General features: G+C 39.6%; 1 protein-coding gene across 1 annotated transcript in view; it reads left to right on the top strand.

Annotated features, from left to right (window-relative positions):
* LOC121924996 overlaps nucleotides 1–22,563 on the top strand; it is a 174,686-nt gene that overhangs the window by 91,438 nt on the left and 60,685 nt on the right. Inside the window, exon 6 of the mRNA XM_042456654.1 lies at nucleotides 8,482–8,622. Within this exon, the coding sequence (XP_042312588.1) occupies nucleotides 8,482–8,622 (141 nt within the window). The remainder of the gene's footprint in view (nucleotides 1–8,481; nucleotides 8,623–22,563) is intronic.

The following is a 22,563-nucleotide window of genomic DNA, read 5'->3' as shown; positions in this document are numbered from 1 at the left end:
ATGTTGCCTCCAAATCCACAGGACTCTGAACCCCAATGTCACCCAGAAGTTCCCTGCCCCCACTTTCCCCAGCTCCTTCCCAGCTGACAGGCCCCAGAATCCTGGGTCAGCAGAAGAGGCTCTTCCCTGGTATCCCTCAAACTTTGTAAGTATGAAGCAAGAAGAACTCAGGAGGGCACTGGGATACACCCTCATTTGCCTCCCTATCTGCCTCCCCTCCCAGACACAGACACAGGTTGCAAGGTGAGGGAGTCCAAAGGTGCAGCCCTGCGGAATGAACCCAAAGGAAGGAGGAATGGAGTACCCTTCCTCAGAGGAACCATGTCCTATCTCCATTTGCTGGGCCCAGCTGGCCAGAACGCAGGCAGCATTATGGAAGCAACCAGCGAACAGTGAAGCAGAAGCCTCCACCACTACAGACCCGCAACATGCCTCCCCAAAGGCATGCCATTCCTGCTCTGTCAGCCCTATCTGCTGGCATCAAGGCCACACCTATGAGTGCCATTGGTGCAGGCAGCCTCAAAAGACAAGACATGCCTCCTCCTGTGAGCGCTTCTTCAAGGTTCTGCTAATCCACCCCTCCATTCCCTCCCTCCCAAACAAAATGTCATCCCTGAGAAACTAGAAGTCAGACCTTCTCCTTCGCTTTAAGCAGGGAAGGGAGCAAGTTGCTGCCGCAACTGGTTGTTCCCCCCTCCCCTGAGGTGTCACCGGTATTGTCCACACATTGAGCACTTGCACAGGAAAATGTAGTTTCCCTTACATGAGTGAGTTGCAGTGAACATTTGGTCCATTCATTTCCTATCCTTCTCATGTGCTTCTACTTTCCATTTTAAACTACTCATAGTTCCCTGTTATAGTCAAAATCTAGAAAGTCTGGCTCATTTATATTCTATTCTGAAAATGAATATAGCAAGTTCATAAACCATGGTTTGATCTTTTCTTGATTAAACTTCACAGAATTCTTAAAGTTCAGATGTAATGGGGAATTGTAGTTAGTTTTAGTTTAAAACTGGAATATGTCGGGCCAGGATTCAGTTGTGTACATATGCCATTGGAAAATTGCTTTCAGTGGATCAAGGAAGAGATTATTCCTCCTTACCCCTACCCTGCACCACCAAGATGTGGTCTGGATATCTGGGAAAGCCTTGGGTCTCATGTCTTTAGGGTATTCATTCCTATAGCACACCCTAAGGTATCAGAATGAGGAAAATATATTTGAGAAGCCTCTTCTGTCCACTTTGAAGAGACTCCAACTTCATGTGTGAATAACAGGGAAAGATATGATATAGAAAAGCCTTTGTCTTTTCACCTGAAATATTAATATTGTTTTTCTGTCTTATGTGGCTTGCTCTCTACTTTTGCCTGTTCTGTTTTCTCTGCTTCATTCAAAGAGGTCAAGGTATGCTGTACTTTCAAAAGTGAAACCGTGAGTGTCTATTGTGTATATTTGAAAGAGGCTTCTGCAATGTAATTTTGGCATAAATTGAATTAAGATGTAATTATGTCATCTGAAGAGAGCCCCAAATTTGATCCACCACCAAAAGCACAATACTAGCTCTCCTGTTGAGAGGGAGAAGTAATGCCCATTACTCTCCCATTCTCTCCCTTTTGTAAGACAATATTCCATGTTGTTTGTACACAGGAAATCTTCAGTGCAGTCAGTTGAACAACAATGACAAAAAAAGACATTATACAGATACATTAATCTGAACGTGTGGAATTTCTACCATCTGTTATAAATCACCACCACCACTACAAATATATTATTGTGTATCTTTTAAAGCGTACCTATATTCATTTAGTGTAAACATCCAAATAAAAGCTGATCTAGGAATGGACACTGAGCATTAGTGCTCATAAAATCTATGATGAAAGAATAGAAATCACATTATATCAGCCCTACTTATGCAGCTTGTGCCCATTTTGGGAGATGGCAAAATGGGGTGGGGGAAGAGACTTTATAGAAAAAACAGAGTTCTTGTCTTGCCGAGAGAAGAGAATGGTACAGTTGCAGACTCGAGGGAGAATACAGACCAGGATGGCAATATACTGAGGTTGAATGTTAAGCAAATCCTGGTCAGTTTGCTATTAGAGTTGATGCAGTGTTTACCTAGGCACAGATGTACTGGGGTGGTGAGTGATTATTAAAATGAGAGTCCATTTTTTCTCCATTGTCTGATTCTATCTACTATATGTACCAGTATGATGGTTTGCATGTTTTAAAGGCATGCTATAAACTTCTTCATATGTCACTTCCAGAACATAAATCATGGTGCTGACAGTACAGATCCTCTAAAGAATTAAATGGGCTTCTTTTAGTGCCCTCTTCTTGCTCACTTCAAATTCCTGAATGATTTGTAATGAGAAGCAAGCAATGTTTGCTCGGGCCTGCTCATTCCATCAAGGAAACTCCATATTTAGCTTTTAAGGGTGTCACAATACTCTCTTTTCTTTCTTTCTTTTCCAGTTACTGCAGAGTAAGTAATGCTCTGCTTCTGGAATGACACATTATATTCTAGGGCCAGAAGTTGGGGCCAGTTGACCTAGATGTCATGTGTGACGGAAAACTCACATGTGGAGGTGGTGTACATCAACATTGGTTTGGCCATATTGTTGCTAACACATTTCCTTAAGAATCCCACAAACCTGAGCTCCATAAACATAATGGGAAAAGAACCTGCTACTCTGGATCCTTCTGCATTTTAAAAAAAAGCCTTAGTGTGTTCCCATTCATAGTGTTTGCTCTGAAGGTGAATGGGAAAAGATTATTATTTTGTGTGCACTTTTTTTCTTCTTTTCAACCTGTTTGAGGAGTACAGGGAAAAATTTCCATTGCTATTTTGTTTCTGATCAATAGAGGGCACTCCAATAACAAAAATACACATGATGGTTTTACCTCCTTTCTTCACCTGTTCAGTGATTCACATTAGAGATGTTTTCATACATTCAGAATTCATGATCTAAAATGTTAAAATTTACTTAGAACACATCACAGAGTTTACATGTTTGGTAACTGGCACAAGAAATTATGTCAGAGCAAAGTAAAACAATATTGTTGTTTCTGCATTATACTGGACCTCTGAAAATGTTTGATTCCTGTGTTTGAGATTATTAACAGGAAACTGAAATTGCACAGTCAAAACAGTCAAAATCTGTTAGATTTTAGTATATTAATACAGTCCAGCCTTTCCAGCTGGTGCCCTCTAGATGTGTCAGGCTGCAATTCTCAGCATTGCCAGCCAAGTTGTGGCTTAATATATTGATTGGACACTAAGTTGTAGGAAGGATATGACATACAGTATAGTTTATCATGTACAATCCTTATCTGCTCGGACTGGCTGCATAGTTCCTTTCGGTATATAGGTCTATAGGGGAGTGTGCTGCTAATACGCTGACAGTGCTTGCTGTTGTTGTTGTTGTTGTGTGCCTTCAAGTTATTTCCAACTTATGGTGATCCTAAGGCGAACCTATTAAGGGGTTTTCTTGGCAAGATTTGTTCATAAGAAGTTTGCCATTGCTTTCCCCTGAGGCTGGATGCATGTGAATTGTCTATATGGGAAACCTAGTAGGTTTCATGGCTGAGTCATAGGACCTTATCAGGTGCAGGGCAAAACATCATGCAAACGTCCTCCAAATGTGGCAGAAATGTTGTGGAAGCGCCAGGGATGTGATCATCTTTGATGCTTCTAAAGTGTAATTGAGGCTTCCCGCTATGTTTCCGTCATGCAATCGTTCACGGGGAAGCCAGGAGGAGCCATTTTCTGAATAATGGGATATCCCGTTATTGAGAAAATGGCTTCCCCACAAATGATTCCATGATGGGGACATAGCGGAAAGCCTCAGTTACACTTTAGAAGTGCCACGGATAATCACATCCTTGCACTTGTGCAACATTTCTGCTACATTTCCATGATGTTTCGCCCATGTTTGATAAGGTCCGTAGTCTAATACTCAAACCACCCTGCCATGCTGGCTCTTTTGTGCAATGTGAAGATAACTCAGATGCCCAATATGATCATTCTTGTCATCCTTACAAAATTTATAGAGCCTGCTCAGCTCTTAGGTGTATTGAGGATCTAACAACACTGAGATGGATATGAGTCAACACCTGAAGCAGAAAGTGTAAAAAAAATTGTAATGAATCCAGCTGGACAGAGGCTGGAATCCATAGTAGTGCCTATAGTAAGATGGTGATGGCGGTGAACAAGTATTCTGTCTCTTACATTGATGTATCTGGGCAGTGTAGGCCAATTGAGCTCTTCAAGATGAGGAGGAGTCTTACAATTTGCAGCAGAAAGACAATTAAAAGAACCCTAAATAGCCATCTATGACAACTGATAACCTATTTTGGACATAAAATTGTTTGCATGAATTCTATTTTGGACACCACACCTGATTCAGCAGCTTTTAATATTATTACCATGATATATTTTGGGATCAAACACCACAGAGATGAACCTAGTACTATTCCTTTCTGGGGTGTCCTTTCCTTCCTAGAGTGTCTATTCCAAAGGTGGTGCTCAATAACAACTGCTTTCACTGTGTGGCCTTTGAATCTATGGGTACCATGGTGGTTGATTTTGCTTCCTCTGCTTTTTAACTACTTTAGGAAACCTTTGGGAGAGATCATCCAGTGGGCTGGTTTTAAATATTATTGGCATGCTAGTGACATGCAGCTTTATTTCTCTTCCTCATCAAATGGTACTAGGCAGGCAAACTAAACTTTGACTCAAACTCAGGGGGTTTCCCAGCAAACAATGGCCTGTTACAGACTGCCAAAATAAAGCTGCTTCGGGTCTCTTTGGAGGTATGCTATTTAAATGATGCATGCATCCTAAGAATCCGGAAGCTGCACCAAAGCTGCACTCCAGTGCTTAGGAATGGAGTGTGGCTTTGGCACAACCTCCGGACTCGTAGGACCCATGCATCATTTAAACAGCATACCTCCAAAGAGACCCAAAGCAGCTTTATTTTGGCAGTCTGTAACAGGCCAATGGATCACTAATTAAATAGACACAAATCCTCCTCACATATCCTCCCACCTTTGGCCTTGCCATTCACCAACAGACCAATACACAGATTAACATGTAAATCTTTCTCTCAACCCAGGGTCACACAGTATATATACCTCCATGCCACCATTCTCTGAAGATGCCAGCTGCAGATACAGGCGAAACACCAGGAATAAATTCTTCCAGAACATGGCCACATAGCCTGAGAAACCCACAAAAAACTATGCCGTCCATGAAAGCCTTTGACTTCACATTAAACACTGACCTGTTGTTCAGAAACAGTTCTCATGTATACGAAAGAAGCACAGGATGCTATTGGTTTGGACTCCTCTGATGTGGGTTGAGATCTTCAGCCTGCATTAGAGGATGTTGTATATTTGAATCAAATGCACCCATTTGAAGGGTGATCGTGGATACCATACAGACTTGAAATTCTCTGCAACTGGTTTTTGGATATTGCCATTTCTAATGTCAGATTTGCATCTATTGTCTTTTTGCATAGAGACTGTCCTGTTCATCCAGTATGAAGTGTAGAGAGGCCTAAAGGCACCAGATCCTATCTGATCTTGGAAGCTAAGCAAGGTTAGCTCTAGTTAGTACCTGGACGAGAGATGGCCAATGAATATCAAGTGCTGTAGGCTGTGAAGAAACATGTCTGAGTGTTCCTTGCTTAACAAAAGCCTATGAAATTAATGGGGTCACCATAAATTGGCAGGCATCTTGAAAGCACATACACACTGTGATTTTTACAACTTAAAAAAAATTACTCTGGCCTCAAACACTGATGCACAGAGCTTCAGAAAGTAACTTTTTGGATGACAGCTCATAGAATTCCCCAGGCTCCATAGCCAGGGTGATTCTGGGAGCTGTTAACCAAACAAGTAAGATTTCTAATCTCAGCCTTGTGCATCAGTCACATTCCAGCTGGAATAGTGCTGTGTTCTGCACATGGATTTCCTTTTTAAAAGACATTTCAAACTTCACTTGGTAGATGATATGAAGCTGTCAGTTGGTCAGGAGAATGAAAACTGGAATATAGTTATACTGGAATACAGTTAATAAATCCTTTTGTTAGGAAATCTCCTTTTATCAAAGCTTCCAGTGTTCATTTGAAATGTTCTTATTGAAGAACCACTACTTATAAGCCCCATGTTGTATGCCAAGGAAGCTTCAAATGCTCTTCAGCTGGTTTTTGGATATTGCGATTTCTGATGTCAGATTTGTGTCTGTTTATCCTTTTGCGTAGGCACTATCCTGTTGTTTAATACAGAATGTAGAGAAGAATTTCTGACATAGAATGATGTATATCACATTGGATGAAGAGCAAGTAAATGCACCTCTAATCCTTGTAATATTACTCCCAGAGTAGAGTTGACATCTGAGCCTGTAGCGGGGTCTTGTCCCTACATTATCATCCATGTTATGTATCCTGTTGTTGGTGAGTGGTTTATTTAAAATTGAGATGCTCTCTGTAAACCAGTGACAGCCTGCCTCTCAGAGACTGTGTTATTCTCCAGAAACAGCTGTAGCTCATTAATGATGTATTTGAATGGTCTCAGTTTAGGCCTATAAGTGACAACTAGTACCTGTAGTAATCTGTCGTTTTCTGGTTTTGGTTTGTTTTTCAGTAGATTGTTTCAAGATACCACTCTTGCCTTATTCCTTTGATTTTTCACTCCCTTAAGTGGGTATTGTAATCTGAGAAAATTCTGCTGTGGGTCTGAGCCACTGTCCTGTGGGTCTGAGCAGATGCGGTTGTATCAGAGGGCTTGGCTGTAAGCAGTAGATTTGGTAGCATGTTCTGGGTGGAAGCTGGAGTCATATAGGTAAGTGTAATTGTTAGTAGGTTTTCAGTACATTGTATACTTAGAAATCCATCATGTGTAATTGTACAGTGATGTTAAGAAAGTGAATTTGCTATGTGGCTAGTGGATGATGAAAGGAAAACAAGGCAGACATCCATGAATTTTGGAAGAAGTCCTCAGTTGATCTGTAGAAGGCTTTAAGTGTTTCGTTTACTCATACAAAGCCTATTTGATCTGATTGTTTCATTTCACATGTGTGTATTGTTAGGTCTGAATACATAGTTTGCTGAAACATATTAAATTGCTCTTCTTTTCTGTGGTATACTCATATTCTTCCCATATTATTTCTGCCTCTGATACCAAGTTATCTATTAAAGAAGTAATGCTCAGGAATAGTTCTACTTTTTAAACAGATATATGTCTGTTTGTACATCTCTGCTGGTTGTCATTTGGTTTCTGAGCTGAGTTCAAGTGATATAGTTAATCTTTAAGGCATTAATGATCTGGGAACCCAGTGTCTAAAGGAGATATTTTATGCACATGAATCTGTTCAGATTCTAAGATCAGCTTTAGAAGACTTCCTCTCTAACCGTCCCAATGTATATTTCATTGGTGAGTATAGGCTTCTTGGGAGTGCTTTTGCACAGTTAAAGCTAGCTCCTTCCTTTCAGCAACAGATAAAAACATTTTTGTGCCATCAGGCTTTTTCACACTGATGAGGGTTTTTCATACTTTTAAGTGCTGTATGATTCAGATTTTAAGGTTTTTATGGAATTTTTTAAAATTACATTTTTTATTATTTTCATGTTTAATGTTTTTAACTTTATACATTGTTTAATATTTTTTTAAATGTTACATTTATACTTTTAAATGTTTTGTATTGTTTTTAGTTTGTATGATTTTTAATTTGCTGTTAACCACCTTGAATCCCTATATCAGGAGAAAACCTGTAGATAAATAAATAAACAAATAATTTTCAGCTGTAGTGTGACAGCTGTGCCATGATGTGTCTGGTCAATTCACCACCTTTTTATCTTCACCAGTGGTGCAGCATAAGTTTTAGATGTTTTACCAGATGCCATTTGTTGGGTCAACAATAGGAGCTTATCGCATGAACTTTAAAACTGGCTCAAGCCTCCTGGACTGCAGCAGGGACATGGGATGGAGGCGTGCTAAATTGCTGCCTAATTGCCACCTGCCATCAGCCTGGGTCCCAGCCGTGCTCCGCCAGCAGTTTTTCGAAGTTGGAAGCTTTCCGGCTTCTAAAAAGTGCTGGCAGAACATGGCTGAGACCTGGGCTGATGGCAGCTGGCGGTTAGATAACAATTTAACATACAATAATCCTCGCCTCCATCCTGTGTCCCAGCCGCAGCCCAGGAGGCTTGAGCCAGTTTTAAAGTTCATGCAATAAGCTCCATAGTCTAGCCCAGCCTTCCCCAATCTGATGCCCTTCAGATGTTTTGGGCTACAGGTCCTAAGATCCTTGGCCACTGTTTATCCTAAGTGGGGGTGTTGGGGACTGAAGCTCAAACATCTACAGGGCACCAGGAAAATGAAGCCTGGTCTAGCATCTGTGCAGTAATATGCCACACATAAAACATGTGTACTTATTTTGTTTTACAGATATTAGTATTTTACAATAATGATCTATTATTTTGCAGCATTTCTGTATCTGATGGTTGCCAAGATACTGGAAATAGTGACTTACCTCTTCCTGACTTGAGATCTGTGACTCCTCAAGCACCTACTGAGGTAGAGCAACCTGACCAGGAGAACAAGAGACTGACAGTGGAAGCAAAGAGGTACTGTACATGTCATTTGTCAAAATAAATCTTTGTCTTTCATCATATCTTGGTGTTAATAGAAGTATTTTGTTGCTCTTGCATTGCAAACATTTGCCCGCTGTTATATGAGTTAGTTAATTACTTAAGTCAGTAGACTGTGGAGGGATGGATTCTTTCTCTCACACAGTAAAGGTTTCAGTCTAAAATTCAATATTGCAACTGTTACAGTTGTGGGACTATTAAATAAAAATGTGAGGTACAAATTAACGTAGAGACGAAGTTTAATCAGCAGAATTGAGACTGAAGGAAACATTGGTTTCACAAATGTGCTGACTCCTTCCTTTTCCTCTCATCAAATTTGATGAAAAATAAAGTTAAAGATGGTAGTCTAGTCACCCCCCCCCCCCCCCCGCCCCAAATAACCCAGATTTAGAAATGAGGTCACTGAGGATTACGAAGATATTTTTCTGTTCCTTCCATTCAAGCTAAATTTGTACCTCATTAACATTATATGATCCATTACACTGATGGGATCTTGATTGTTTTCAGGGTGTTATGGTTATACAAAATATTCCATATACTAAAGTTGCCTAAAAGAAAGCCTTTCTTAATCTTTCTGTTTAACAAACTAAGGTAAAGTATTTCCCTCCTTTAATATAGTTAAGAAGGAAGTGAAAATCTATTTAATTTGATCAAGTGAAAGCCAAAACCTTTGCCTAACAACTCCATTCATGATATATCATCACAGCTTGGCAAAGGTTTTTTAAACTACAACTTCGAGACCAGTGGATCCCATCCTATTCCATGTCCCACACTCTTAGGAAAAGTTTAGTTAATGTTTGCACCCCTATAAAACTAATATTTGAAGATGAAGAAGTCTAATCTCTAAACTGCAGATTGAACCACATACAATACTGTGGGTGAACAAACTGAACTCTAAAAAAATAAGCTTTTATATAAAATGCCAATCTAAATTGATCAGTTAGATTCTAATTAATTTGGGGGAAAATGGTAAACTGCAGTAATTTGTACAGTTCTCTCCTTTTGATTAAATAAATAATGTGACTACTATCTATGCAACACAGCCACCTATTACCACTTTTCAAGGTACACTGGGAGCTGGTTGAGTGATGACTCATGACTCATCACTCAGAGACACAAGTCACTCTGATGTTTATCAAACCATGCTCTTAAAGAGCTACTATTCCAGTGTGACTCCTCTAGCAGCCTCCTGTTGCATGCTGGGATTGGCAGTTTTAAGGAGCTGAACTTCTCTGCCTGAGAATTCTAAATACCCCTCCTTAAAACTGCCAATCCCAGCATGCAACAGGAGGCAGCTAGAGGAGTCACACTGGAATAGTACCTCTTTAAAGCATAGTGTGATAAACATCTCTGTCACACTCCCTGAAATTCCATGTCACACCTCCTAGGGGTGTGGGCACCCCAGGTTGGGAAACCCTCTTCTAGACATTGGCCTTGGTGGCTGGCAGATCCAGAGAACTCTAGTTCTAAGCTTTGCATATCATGCAGATGATATCTGAGATGGTTTCCATTACTTCATCTAAAACCAATGTCATTGAAATGCTTCTGTTTCTCTATGGCCCAGACACACAAGACTTCAGTGTTATACATCATGCTAACTGCAGATGTGGCCATTCATTTTGTTGCCATGATACCCTTGCTGGATGTTTTTGTGATCACAAAAGCCAGCTATAAATCATGGGTTGTCAAAATATTTTCTAATTTGGAACCAAAGGGATTCGCTTTGACTATAATTTTTCCCTCCCTTCCCAGTCTGTAACCCTGCTGAAATGAGACCCACACTCACGTCTATGTTGGCTTTTATATAAAATGCCAATCTAAATTGATCAGTTAGATTCTAATTAATTTGGGGGGAAAATGGTTGTGTGCAAAACGCGGAGGGGGATCTGTTTTGATTCTGATTAATGGCTCATATGACTTATGAATTTACACCCTGTTAATGGAAAGGTCATACTATGGAACTGAGAATATTGAACCATGCATTCCCTGGGGGACTTGTTTTCCTCCACCCCACCAATTCAGTCTGGCAGCTTGTGAGAACTGCTCTATGCATTACCAGAATTCACAAGAAGTGCAGGCATCTATCATGCATCAATTAGCACAAATGGAAATGGCAAAAAATGTGATACATATGTTGTTGTTACTTCCACTTCAGCAGATAACAGTAGGAGGTCAGTTGTCTCAGGGATGCAGGAACGAGAATGCATGAAGCATGCATTAAACTGTCCTCTGAAATGTGTTACAGAAGTCCTAAAACATCAGTAATCTGTTTTGGACGTTAGGCTTAACGTTGTCTTACATTAACAGAAAGAGTGTAGCAACAGTAGCAGCAGTAGCATGGGAATTCTAATAACTGATCACCAGTGTAGTTTTTCTACAGGAAATTGATTAATGGTAATACTCTATATGTATGTCTTTCTGAGGACTTTGATTTACATCCGTTTCAGTTTGAGATCTAAAGCATATATGCAGGCAGAACAAGAAGATTTTGATTAACTCAAGAGGTAGCAGAATTAAACATTTCATCAGGCTTTGGTAGGATGTGCTGTTTATTTAGGCTTAAAGGAAGCTTTTATATTGATTTATTTCTTAATATATGTATTATTACATACAATTTTGTAAAAAAAAAGCGCACACCCCTGCATACATTCTAAGTAAGACATAAAGAGAAAGCTGTTGGGAACAAGAAAAGGCACAAGACATTGGGCTAAATGAATAAGGATAAGACTCCAGTCCTGTGCATACTTACTTGGGAGTAGGATTCATCCAAGTCAGTCAGGCTTGCTTCTGAGTTGATATGTATGTATGGCATTTCATTGCACTAACAGAATGAAAAGATGAAAAGTGTTTTGAGTAGGAAAAGAAACAGAGACACAAACAGTAGGTGAAGGAAACTTCAGGCATAAAGAATATCAAAAGAGAGAATATGAAATAGGTTATTGAAAGGGTATAATAATATTAGTAGGATGAAGAGTCCAAGCTGGCAACTGTGAAAAGAGATTAGGCCAAGTGAAATCATGAAGGAGAGAAGAAAGAATCATCAGTATTCTGCTGTATATTAAATATAATATACAGTGTCATATATGGAATACTCTATGAAACCAGTGGAAAGAGAGGAGGAACACTGAACAAGATGGATTGAAGGGGTGGATAAGTCCAGAAATAAATGTATTTTATTTTTTTACTTTTTGAGTTATTTTACAGAATTATGGCAACATTTGGCAGCCGTATGAACGTCTCTTCTTTTCCCGTAAACTGCTTACAAACCAAGCAATTAGGTTTGGGTGGCTTGGGCAAATAATGGATCATTGAACATAAAGAATAATGAGCATAGGGGGAGGGGGGTAATATTTTCTTCATGCTATTAAACTTTCTGTGTTTTTATACTGTGTTTTTATAAGTAGACTGAAATGGAAAAACAGAAGACCAGGCAATAAAACATTGCAGTAATCAATACCAGTAAAATAGCAATCTCTCTGGAAGTTTCTGTGATGCTCACCACGAGTCCCTTGTGGCAAGCTGACACTGTTTGCCAATTTACTTGTTGAGCAGCAAGAGACAGTGGTTAAGTGCACTGATAAGCAGTATAGAAATGTACTTGCTATTGCTATTTAATAAAACTTCTTTCTAGGCAGGTATGGCAGAGCTTTTCAGCCTATTTAACTAGCTCACTTTACAAATTTGTCTGCCAGAGCAGATCATTTAAGTATTTTATCTCTAATATCGGCTGTTGCTTACAGTATTCTCTCCCCACCCAGTCTTGTAAACTTCGCCAGCAGAATGCAAGCTGTGTAAAACAAATTGTTACAATGTATTAGCCTAAAATGGATCTCTTGTTTGTCTATTGCTGATTTTTTTCCCTTACTGGTCATATTTCCATGACGTGGCAATGCAAGGATCTGCAGGAGTTTTAATATGTAAATATGCATCTACATGGCCACAGAACTTCAATTTGTAGTGGGTAGCTTTCCCTGTCTGGTTTGTCCCCTCCTAATCAGCAGCAAAATAGATGATAATTTAGCATATTTCGCTGATGAACTCTCCCACTGGTGAAAGACATCTGTTTGTGATTTTCCTCACCTATGTGTCTTGCATTTAACATGCTTTGTTTGTGATTGCTCATGAAGGCAAGCACACAGGTTCAATTTGCATGTAAGATTGCTGAGTCATGTGTCTCCGAGGAATTATGTTGTAGGAGTGTTAACATGAAGAGAATATGTTAGTTTCATGTCTAGTTTGATCATCAGAGAATAATCCAGGAATTGTTTGTGGTTTCTTTCTCTGGTTTGTTCACTGGAAACATACCAAAGAAGAGAAGCTCCCAGATGACATGAACCAACGGCAAAGTTGCATAGATTGTTTAGCTGCTCCCATTGCAAGCAAGCATAATTGAACAGCATGTATGGTCATATTGTTATTGACATGCTGGACATCCTGTAGATCCCTGGCCAATTATTTTACTGTCTCTCCATGCATATTAGAAAGAGGCACATATCCTTTTCAGTGCAATAAGGGCCAAACCAGGGGTAATCTTTTGAATGAGCAAAACTATTGCCCTGCTTTCTTCCTTGAACCAAACTGTTACTAGTGAGAATGAATTTTTTGCTGGGAGTGTGAGAGAGGGTGAGAAAGACAGAGAATAGATAAGAACTACTGTACAGTATTTCCCGGGAGGCTTTCCTAGAGGGCAAAATAGCAAGTAACATTTGTGCACTATCATGAAAAGCAAACATATTGCAGTCTAATGATTATTTTTCATTGCAATCAAAATTGCCTTGTAAAGTTTCTACAGTTCAAAGAAAAATGTGAAAATATGTCACCTCCTGTCAAATAAACAATACAAAGTAATCACATACAAAATAGATGGTTCACGTTTCGAGCTATATGTGAAAAGCCTAACCTTTTGCAAAGTGCTTTACATTCTGCAGAGAAAATGCTCATGGCATTTCATTCTCATCTTTTATCTATAGTGATAGCAGTTTTACAAGTAGGTTTGAGCCAACATTCATATATTCATTTATTAACTTTGGCTATGCAGTGAATTTAGAGTTTCACCCACTCTTAGTTTATGTCCATTTAAACAGTAACCTTTTGCTTCAAACCAGGGGTGGTAAATAGGGGTTAGGAGTAAGATATGTTGATCATGCCACCCCTTATTCTCTTTGTTTACTTATTACAGTTGGCCCTTGGTATCCACTGGGGTTTGGTTCCAAGAACCCCCCATAGATAGCAAAATTTGTGGATGCTCAAGTCCCATTAAATACAAATGATACTAAAACGGTATTCCTTCTATACGGTGGAAAAATCAGGGTTTGCTTTTGGAATTTATACATATTAAAAATATTTTCAAGCCTTGGATGCTTGATTCAGTGGATAAAAAAATCCGTGGATATGGAGACCTGACTGTACGCTTAGATTCCTCTGTTTCTCCTAGGAGCTTACAGTGGTGCAGCTTGGATCTCCCCTATCTGGAATTACAAAATCTGAAGGATTCAAAAAAAAACATTTTTTTCATAGGTTACTTTGCTTTCTGATAGTTCAGTGTGCATAACTTATATTTCATGCACAGAATCATTCTTAAATTTGTATAAAATCAGCTTCAAGCTATGTGTATAAGGTGAATATGAAAAGATTTTTTTGGTATAGACTTGGGTCCCATCTCCAAGATATCACATTATGTACATATATGCAAATGCAGGTATTCTAGATTCTGAAAAAAAAACAATCAAAATCCAGAACACCTGTGGTCCTAAGCATTTCGGATAAAGGAGACTCAACCTGTATCTGTAGTTCCCCCTTTCCCTTCCCAACAATTCAGTTTTAGATAGGTCTTTAAAGAGAAAGAATATGTGCTGAAGCCATACATAATTGTAAGATGGTAGGATGACACTCTGGGACCCAGATAATAATCCTAATACTGTTCATTTGGTGTCAACATGTCATTATAATGATTATAAAGGGTCAGATAGTGATATGTAAAGGGTTGGTGTTTACATGCACTAAGCCTATATGATATATATGTGATGTCTCATCTCTTGTCAAAAATAGTCTGGAAATATTACAGGAATTCATGGCGCCCGATATATACTGTGTGAGAACTTTCCCATATATAGAAACTTGCTCTATTTGCCCATATACGAATGGCCTTGTGATTAGTATGGCTTTAGAGGTTTAATCAGAGTTGTGTTAGCTGTGATATAGCCAGATGTTTCTCTGTTTGTCCAAATGGGGTCAGGTTTTCATTGCATTTTTTTAAAACTGAGGTTCAAATGCAACTCTCCCACTTAGTAGTAGTACCAAGCAAGCTTATCCCTATAGAATGTTCATACTTTCGTTTTGATAGAAATTGTGAGAAATGCATATGTACTTTTATTTCTATTTGGCATGAAGTGATGACTGACAATAGCATTCTGCCATGTGCACGTACTATGAAATAAACAGGTAAGCATTTCTGTAGAGCTTATTTTGTCTTCTATAAACCATCTCTTGTCTTGATTTGTTCAAAGTGAAACCAATAAGCTTGTTTCATAACAGTTCTCCAGAATGTGTGTGGTAAGCTCTGTGTGTGTGTGTGTGTGTAAAAACATAATTACATGCTAAGGAAAATGATGGCATTAATGCTTTTATCTAACTTGTGGCAACAATAGATAGGTATTTGGCAAGTGCTTTTTGGAGTATGAAGCAGCCCATGTCAGGTGACAGATTTCAGGTAGCATAGCACCAAAAACTATCATGTGTAATCTGCACACACACCCTTCTGTGCAAGCCCAGGATATTGGCCATTCTGAAGAGAAAGGAACATCATGGGAAATAGGCATGTTGAACTAATAACGTTAGCAGAAGATCCTCTGTCTGGGAAATTATTCACTATTCTGGGAAACTGACATTGTAAAAGCCAGTCTTTTTGCATAGAAGGATAGCGTAACTGAGGGAGCTATCTGCCTGATCATATTTCCTTTTGAAATACAGAGCCCCTGATAGCCATAAAAACAGTTTCAAACAGCTCTGGAACAATTCCCATAATCCCCAATGTTCCCTGATCTAGTTTAATGAAACAATAAAGAAAAACTCATTCTCCTCTGCATGTCACATCTCAAAATGCATCTGGGTAATTTTGCTAGCAACCAAGAAGATATTGGTTAGTTGCTTAATATTAATTACCGATACATAGTATTTTTTTACATGGTACAGTGATCTGAGCATAGGACTTGGACTGTGGAGATTAGGATTCAATTCACTGCTCCAGGGATGTAGCCGGGGGGGATCTGGGGGTCCGGACCCCCCCTTCCATTAGAAAAATGAATGGTGTGTGCTGCTGCGCCGCCGCACTCAAGCCCCATTATAATGGTGGCACTTAGTCTGGACCCCCCCTTCCTAAAATCCTAGCTACGTCCCTGACTGCTCAGCCATGAAAACCCACTGGTTGATCTTGCGCGAGTCACACTCTCTCAGCCCCAGAAAACTCCATTATAGGTTCGTTCACCTTAGGGTCTCCATAAGTCAGAAATGACTTAAAGGCACACAACAACAACAAATTAGTATTTTACGTAGTGTGATTTATTGTCACTCAGACTTGCTAACCTGAGAATAAGTTTCTGAATAGACGGGAGAATTACACTGTTAGTATGCTTTCACTCACATTTTAAATAATTTCTTGTTTATTCAGTTTTTATCTTGAGTGTTAAATCCTAAAAGCTGCTTCAGAGATTATTTTTTCTTCTCTGCCTTTTGCATCAAGTATGCTAGACTGGAAGACGAAGGATGGGTGGAACCAGTGGTGATTGGGAAGGCACAGAAAGTAGGTACTGAAAGATAACATTCATTAAGTCCCTTTTGGTATATACCAGCAGCTTTTTATAGTACACAGTCATAGTACTATGACTCCACTATAACTACCATGACTGCATTCTATGGAATACCAGAGTTTGTAGTTGGGTGAGGAACCAGAGGCCTCTGACTCAGAATTCTAGATATACCTTCCTAAAGTACAAATCCCAGGATTCCATAGGATGGTACCATGACAGTTAAAGTGGAATCATAGCTCTATAACTGAAAGGTCCCCAGTTTCCACTTAAAATGCTGATACTTCTTTTCCCGAATAAGCTTAATAGGATTCTGCTGTGAGACCCTGGCAGGTATTGCTCTTTTTTCCACTATTTTTCCTCCCTAGCTTTAGCTAATAAAGTAGGGCAGTGGCATCACCAGGGGATGCGAGATGTGTGAACTGCACCAGGTGACTCCCTTGTGGGGGTTGACACCACTGTTCCTCAGATATCTTCTTTTTGGCAACCATGGGCTGTGGCATTCATCCATGTCCCTTTCAAAAACTGAAGAAATAGTGTGAGTGGGTTGAGGCTCAGTGGGAGGGGAAAGGAAAGGCTCCAGGTTTCTTTTAAATTTTAAAAATTTAATTCTTTTCCATTAACATCATATTTTACCAAATTTTCACTTTAACCACATGAAACTATGTATATAAAAATACATTTAGGCTGTGCATATGATACTGTAATTTAAAAGTATAATTTAATTTTGCAAGTTGTTTATATCACAACTATTACCATAACATTTAGTGATATACTGGAATTACATTTTATGAGTAACATTAATACAAAAACATTACTAAGAATTCTGTATGGTGTAGTATGAAAAAGGTCGATTGAGGAGGTGATATCATGAATTACCGCACTGGGTGACACCAACCCTAGTGATGCCATTGAATTAGGGGAATGCCCTTGAAATCCTAAAGCCATAGGTATTGTCCCAGAATGAATCATTTTCATGTGATGTGTTTGTTTACTTTGTAATGAAGTTGGGACACAGGGAATTGCAAAGTGTAAATTTCTTACACAGCTTTTAAAATCAATTGATCTCTCACTTGAGTTGGATTCACTTAGTGCTCTCTGAAGACAGACAATAAGGATTTCTCCCTGGAGATTTGAAGACTATATGAAGGATCACTTGCATCACTGCTCCCTCTGTTCACACTCATCAGCAGTAAACATGTTTTGTAAGGGGTTCTTTAGGCATTTCCTTAAACTCTGTTTCATCTGAGATAGCAATGGAAGAAAGAAATTGCTTTGTACATCATGGGACATATAGCCTACATTAGTTCTACTCAAAATGATAGTCTGTGGACTGGTGTTGGTTTGTGAGTCATTAGCTGCTTATCTATAGAGAGTTTCCAGGAAAGAAACAATTGTAGCCAATGGGCACAAATATAATGTTGGTCCCTGATCCACTGGGGAAAAAATCCTTCCTGTCCCCCACATCAGATGGATTGTAATTCTGGCCTGTATCTTACCATTCTTTTTTGTTATTTTTTTTAAAGTACACATACCTGGACAATCCATATTTGTCCTTTCCTTCTTAGTTAGTCATATTATCCCTGTACTATGAGGTTTAGTTCATAAAACTTGGTTCTTGGCTTGAAACGGGAATATCACATAAATCATTTTCAGACCTACTATGGTTCAGATGGCTTCTGGGTTGTATCAAGCTCCAAAAACCTTCCAGAGACTTATCCTGAAATTTATCTGAAAATTGCTGCAGCCTCCTAGCCTTCAGTCTTGATAGCCTATTCTTAACACACCAATTCCTGTGGTATGCTGCAGATGGAGAGGGTCAACTGCACATCCAATTCTAAAAGTGTGTACTATGACAGCTCCTTTAAAACTGGAACGGTCCATCTTATTTTCTACATGGTTGGAAAAGTTCTGCAATTAAATAGTACCGTATTTTCCAGCATATAAGACGACTGGGCATATAAGACAACCCCCAGTTTTACAACTTAAAATACAGAGTTTCGGATATACTCACCGTATAAGACTACCCTTCTTTTCCACAATAAGTCAGAAAGGAGCTGAAGACACACAACAACAACAGTGGCTGAGGAGGAAGAGGGGGGAGGAGAAAAAAGGAAAAGGAGAAAGAAGAAAAGGAGGAGAAAGAAAAAGAATAGGAAAAAGAGGATAAAAAGAAGAGGAGGAAGGGGGAAGAAGTGGAGAAGGAAGAGGAAGAGGGGAAAGAGGAGGAGGAGGAGGAGAAAGAATAAGAGTAAGAGGGGAAGAAAAAGAAGAAGAGGAGGAGGAGGAGAAGAAAAAGAAGAGGGGAAGAAGAGGAGGAGAAAGAGGAAGAACCCAGCTAGCTGCTGCCTTCTCCCAAGGCAGAGGAGCCGCGAGGCACGTCCTCCGCCTCGGAGAAGGCCTTGCCGCCACGGGCTCTCTTTAAAGGCCCAATCAGCTGGCAAGGCCTTCTCCGAGGTGGAGGACGTACCATGCGAGACGCTTTGGGAGAAGGCCTCTGTCTCGGAGAAGGCCTTGCCAGCTGGTTGAGTCCTAAAGAGAGCCCACGGCGGCAAGGCCTTTTCCCGAGGAGGAGGAGCCGCATGGCATGTCCTCTGCCTCAGGAGAAGGCCTTGCTGCCGCAGGCTCTCTTTAGGACCCAACTGGCTGTCAAGGCCTTTTTTTTTCTGGCGTATAAGACGACCCCCAACTTTGGGGGAGATTTTCCTGAGCTAAAAAGTTGTCTTAAATGCCAGAAAATACGGTATTTTAAGTATTTAGAAAGTTGGTACAAAAGCAGAGGAGATCAATTATTGTTCTTTGGCACACTGCATACAAGATGTAACTTTCAAGAAAACTGTTCATAACAATATGTTGGTAATATTCACCATAATGGTTTGGCAGAACAATTAACTAGTGATTATACTGGATGTATTGTAAAGTAACATAGATATATGTGAATAGAGAAGAAGCAGTAATTAGTGGACAAGAAGTGTAATAGAGTGCAAAAGATTATTATTATTATTATTAACCTTTATTTATATAGCGCTGTAAATTTACACAGCGCTGTACATACAATCTTTTAGTTAGATGGTTCCCTGCCCTCAGGCATACAATCTAAGAAGACACGACACAAAAGGAGAAGGGAGTGGTGGTGGGGAATGGGATCAGGTCCAGCAGTTCTTCTCCACCTCCAAGGCCTGGACCAAGGCAGACGGACTGGAGGAAGGGCTTGGCTTCTTAATGGATGCTTAACAATCTTTTGGTCATGAGCCATACGTGAACATGAATAATGGAAGATGTAACCTGTTTTTGCATATGTCCAAATAAAGGTATGCTGAAAGATGGTTCTCTGTTCTATTTGTATATGTAATGCATAGTCATAAACCAGATATATAACCACATAATAGTAGCATCATCTGGCTGACATTTTACCAGCTTGTCTCAAGAATATCATAGGAGACATTATCAAAAGCCTTATTGAAATCATGATACTCTACATCAGTAGGAAGGAGCCAAAGTTAAAATACGTTAAACTTCTTCAGGACACAGATAGGTTTTAATTAAATATTAATTAATTATTAATAATGATTAATGATTAATACTATCAATATTAATTCTGTCCTCTTCATCTGCCTGGCCCTCTCCTCGGGAGAAAGCCGATCAGTGGAGGAGCCTTGCCCATCCTCCTCCTTCTCCATCTGGACTTCTCCTCCAGAGAAGGCTGAGCAACAGAGAAGACATGTGGGTGAGCATTTCCCCCTCTTCCTCCTCCGCTGCCCTCAGGAGAAAGTCATGTGTAGGAGGAGCATTGCAGGGTGAGCATTTGCCTTTCCTCTTCCTCCATGCAAACCTCTCCTTGGGAGAAAGCCAATCAGCAGAAGAACTTTGCATGGCAAGCTTTTGCCCATCCTCCTCTTCCGCTGCCTGGCTTTCTCCTTGGCAGAAAGCTGAGCAGCAGAGGAGCTTGGTAGAGCAAGCATCCACCCTTCTTCCTCCTCCTTCACATGGCACTTCCTCAAAAGAAGGCTGAGCAGCAAAGGAGCCTTGAAGTTGTTCCACACCTTTGTGGGCTGCCCAAAATCCTTTGGCGGGCCCCATGTGACCTCCAGGCTGTATGTTGTGTTGGCCTGCTCTACATCAACAGCATTCCCCTGATCTTGCAACTAGCAAAACTAATAAAATAAATAAAATAAAATAAATCTAGTGTGACTTGTTTTAATAATAATAATAATAATAATAATAATTTTTATTTATGTTTTCACACCTCTCCCTGGTGGATCAAGGCAGGATTACAACCCAATGTAAAAATACAGACAAAAACCCCAACAATAAAATACATAAATAGTTAACAATTAAAAACGGATCAAAGCGGTGGTATGATGGAAAAACTCCAGTCCTAGTCAAAGAGATGAAACAGTATTTCTTATACGAGATTAAGTGGATAAGATCACTGTAAGAGATCCGTCTTAATTGCCCTCTTGAAAGCCTCCAAGGAGGTAGTGAGACGGATCTCTTCTGGGAAATGGTTCCACAATTTTGGAGCGACTGTAGTATACGCTCTTTGGGAAGTTGAAGTTAGTCTGGTAGTTTGTAATTCCAGTAAATTCTTTCCAGAAGTCCTGAGAGTGCGGGGCGGATTATGTAGGGAGAGGTGTTCCTGCAAGTAACTTGGGCCCAAGCCATATAGGGCTTTAAAGGTAATAACCAACACTTTGTATTGTGCCTGGAAGCTAATTGGCAGCCAGTGAAGATCTTTTAGGATAGATGTTATGTGGTCAAACCTTGAAGAACCGGTGACAACTCTGGCTGCCATATTTTGAACTACAGTTGGCCCTTCTTATGCACTGATTTTTTTATACACAGATTCAAGCATCCACGGTTTGAAAATGTTTAAAAAAAAGTATAAATTTTAAATATCAAATCTTGATTTTCCATTTTTTATAAGGGACATCATTTTTATATGTCATTATATTTAATGAGACTTGAGCATCCACAGATTTGTTATCCACGGGGGATCTTGGAACCAACCAACAGCATATAACAAGGGTCCACTGTAATTGAAGTTTTCGAACTTGGTACAAGGGTAGCTCCATGTAGAGTGCATTACAGAAATCAAGACGAGAGATTACTAAAGCATGTACCACTCCTTCAAGGTCCTTTCGGTCTAGGTAGGGGTGCAGTTGGCATATCAACCAAAGTTGATACCATTAAGAAATGTATACAGTTTTGATTAGTAATTACAGCATTATTTTCTAAATGCTCAAGGATCAACCATTTAAAGACCTGTTGTAGAACCTTTTCTGTCATCACGCTGAGTTTGTCGCAGTTGCTAGATCTATATGTAACCTTTTAATATGACAGACATGTCATGCCAGGCATTATCGTTCTAATAACACTTGAAATCACATGGTGATACATATATTTGTGAAGAATGAAATATATTAACATGTGTTATACAGGTATACCTCAGTTAACAAAATAGATGTGCTCCTGAGATTTACTCCTTTAACAAAAGCTTTGGTGTGAGAGGTAGAAATCAAATGGAAAGAATAGGTATACTGTAGGTTCCTACACAACAAAGAAGAGCACTTCCACATGTTTCAGTAAACTCTTTATTCAAAGCTAACATTATGCACATGTGAAATGAAACAACCAGCTCAGGTAAGCCTTGCTTAATTAAACAGAAGCATTCTGAATCTTCTAGAGACTATTTGAAAGCTTCTTCCAAAATGTATCACAGGATTTTTTTTCTTTCTTTCTCCACTTTTCTTATGATTTCCATTTTGGTGGCAAAAAACATAAATCTATGCTTTTTCAAAATGTCGGCATAGATGTTGAGGGACGCAAATCTGTTTCCTCCTTTTCTTTCTGTTTTCTTTTTCACCCATTCTTAGTAAGCGATTCTGAAGGCAGCTGTTTATTTTGCTTGTTGTACATAAGCATACACAACTACCCTAGGATTACCTCGAGTCGAATCCCATTCTTTTCCAGGTGAAGCTTTCTTGTGCCCCCTCCCCCTTTTTTTAATTGCAGACATGTTTCTGCAACCCAGCAGTGAAAGTCTTGTTTTCCTCTAGCCCTCTTTCACCATCTTCCCAATGCCAATGGTATCAAAACAAAAAAACAAACAAAC

This window comes from Sceloporus undulatus, chromosome 3 (genome assembly GCF_019175285.1).
Source record: "Sceloporus undulatus isolate JIND9_A2432 ecotype Alabama chromosome 3, SceUnd_v1.1, whole genome shotgun sequence".
NCBI lineage: Eukaryota > Metazoa > Chordata > Lepidosauria > Squamata > Phrynosomatidae > Sceloporus > Sceloporus undulatus.
The sequence above is the reverse complement of the archived record's forward strand: the minus strand, read 5'-3'. Positions and strand labels throughout refer to the sequence as shown.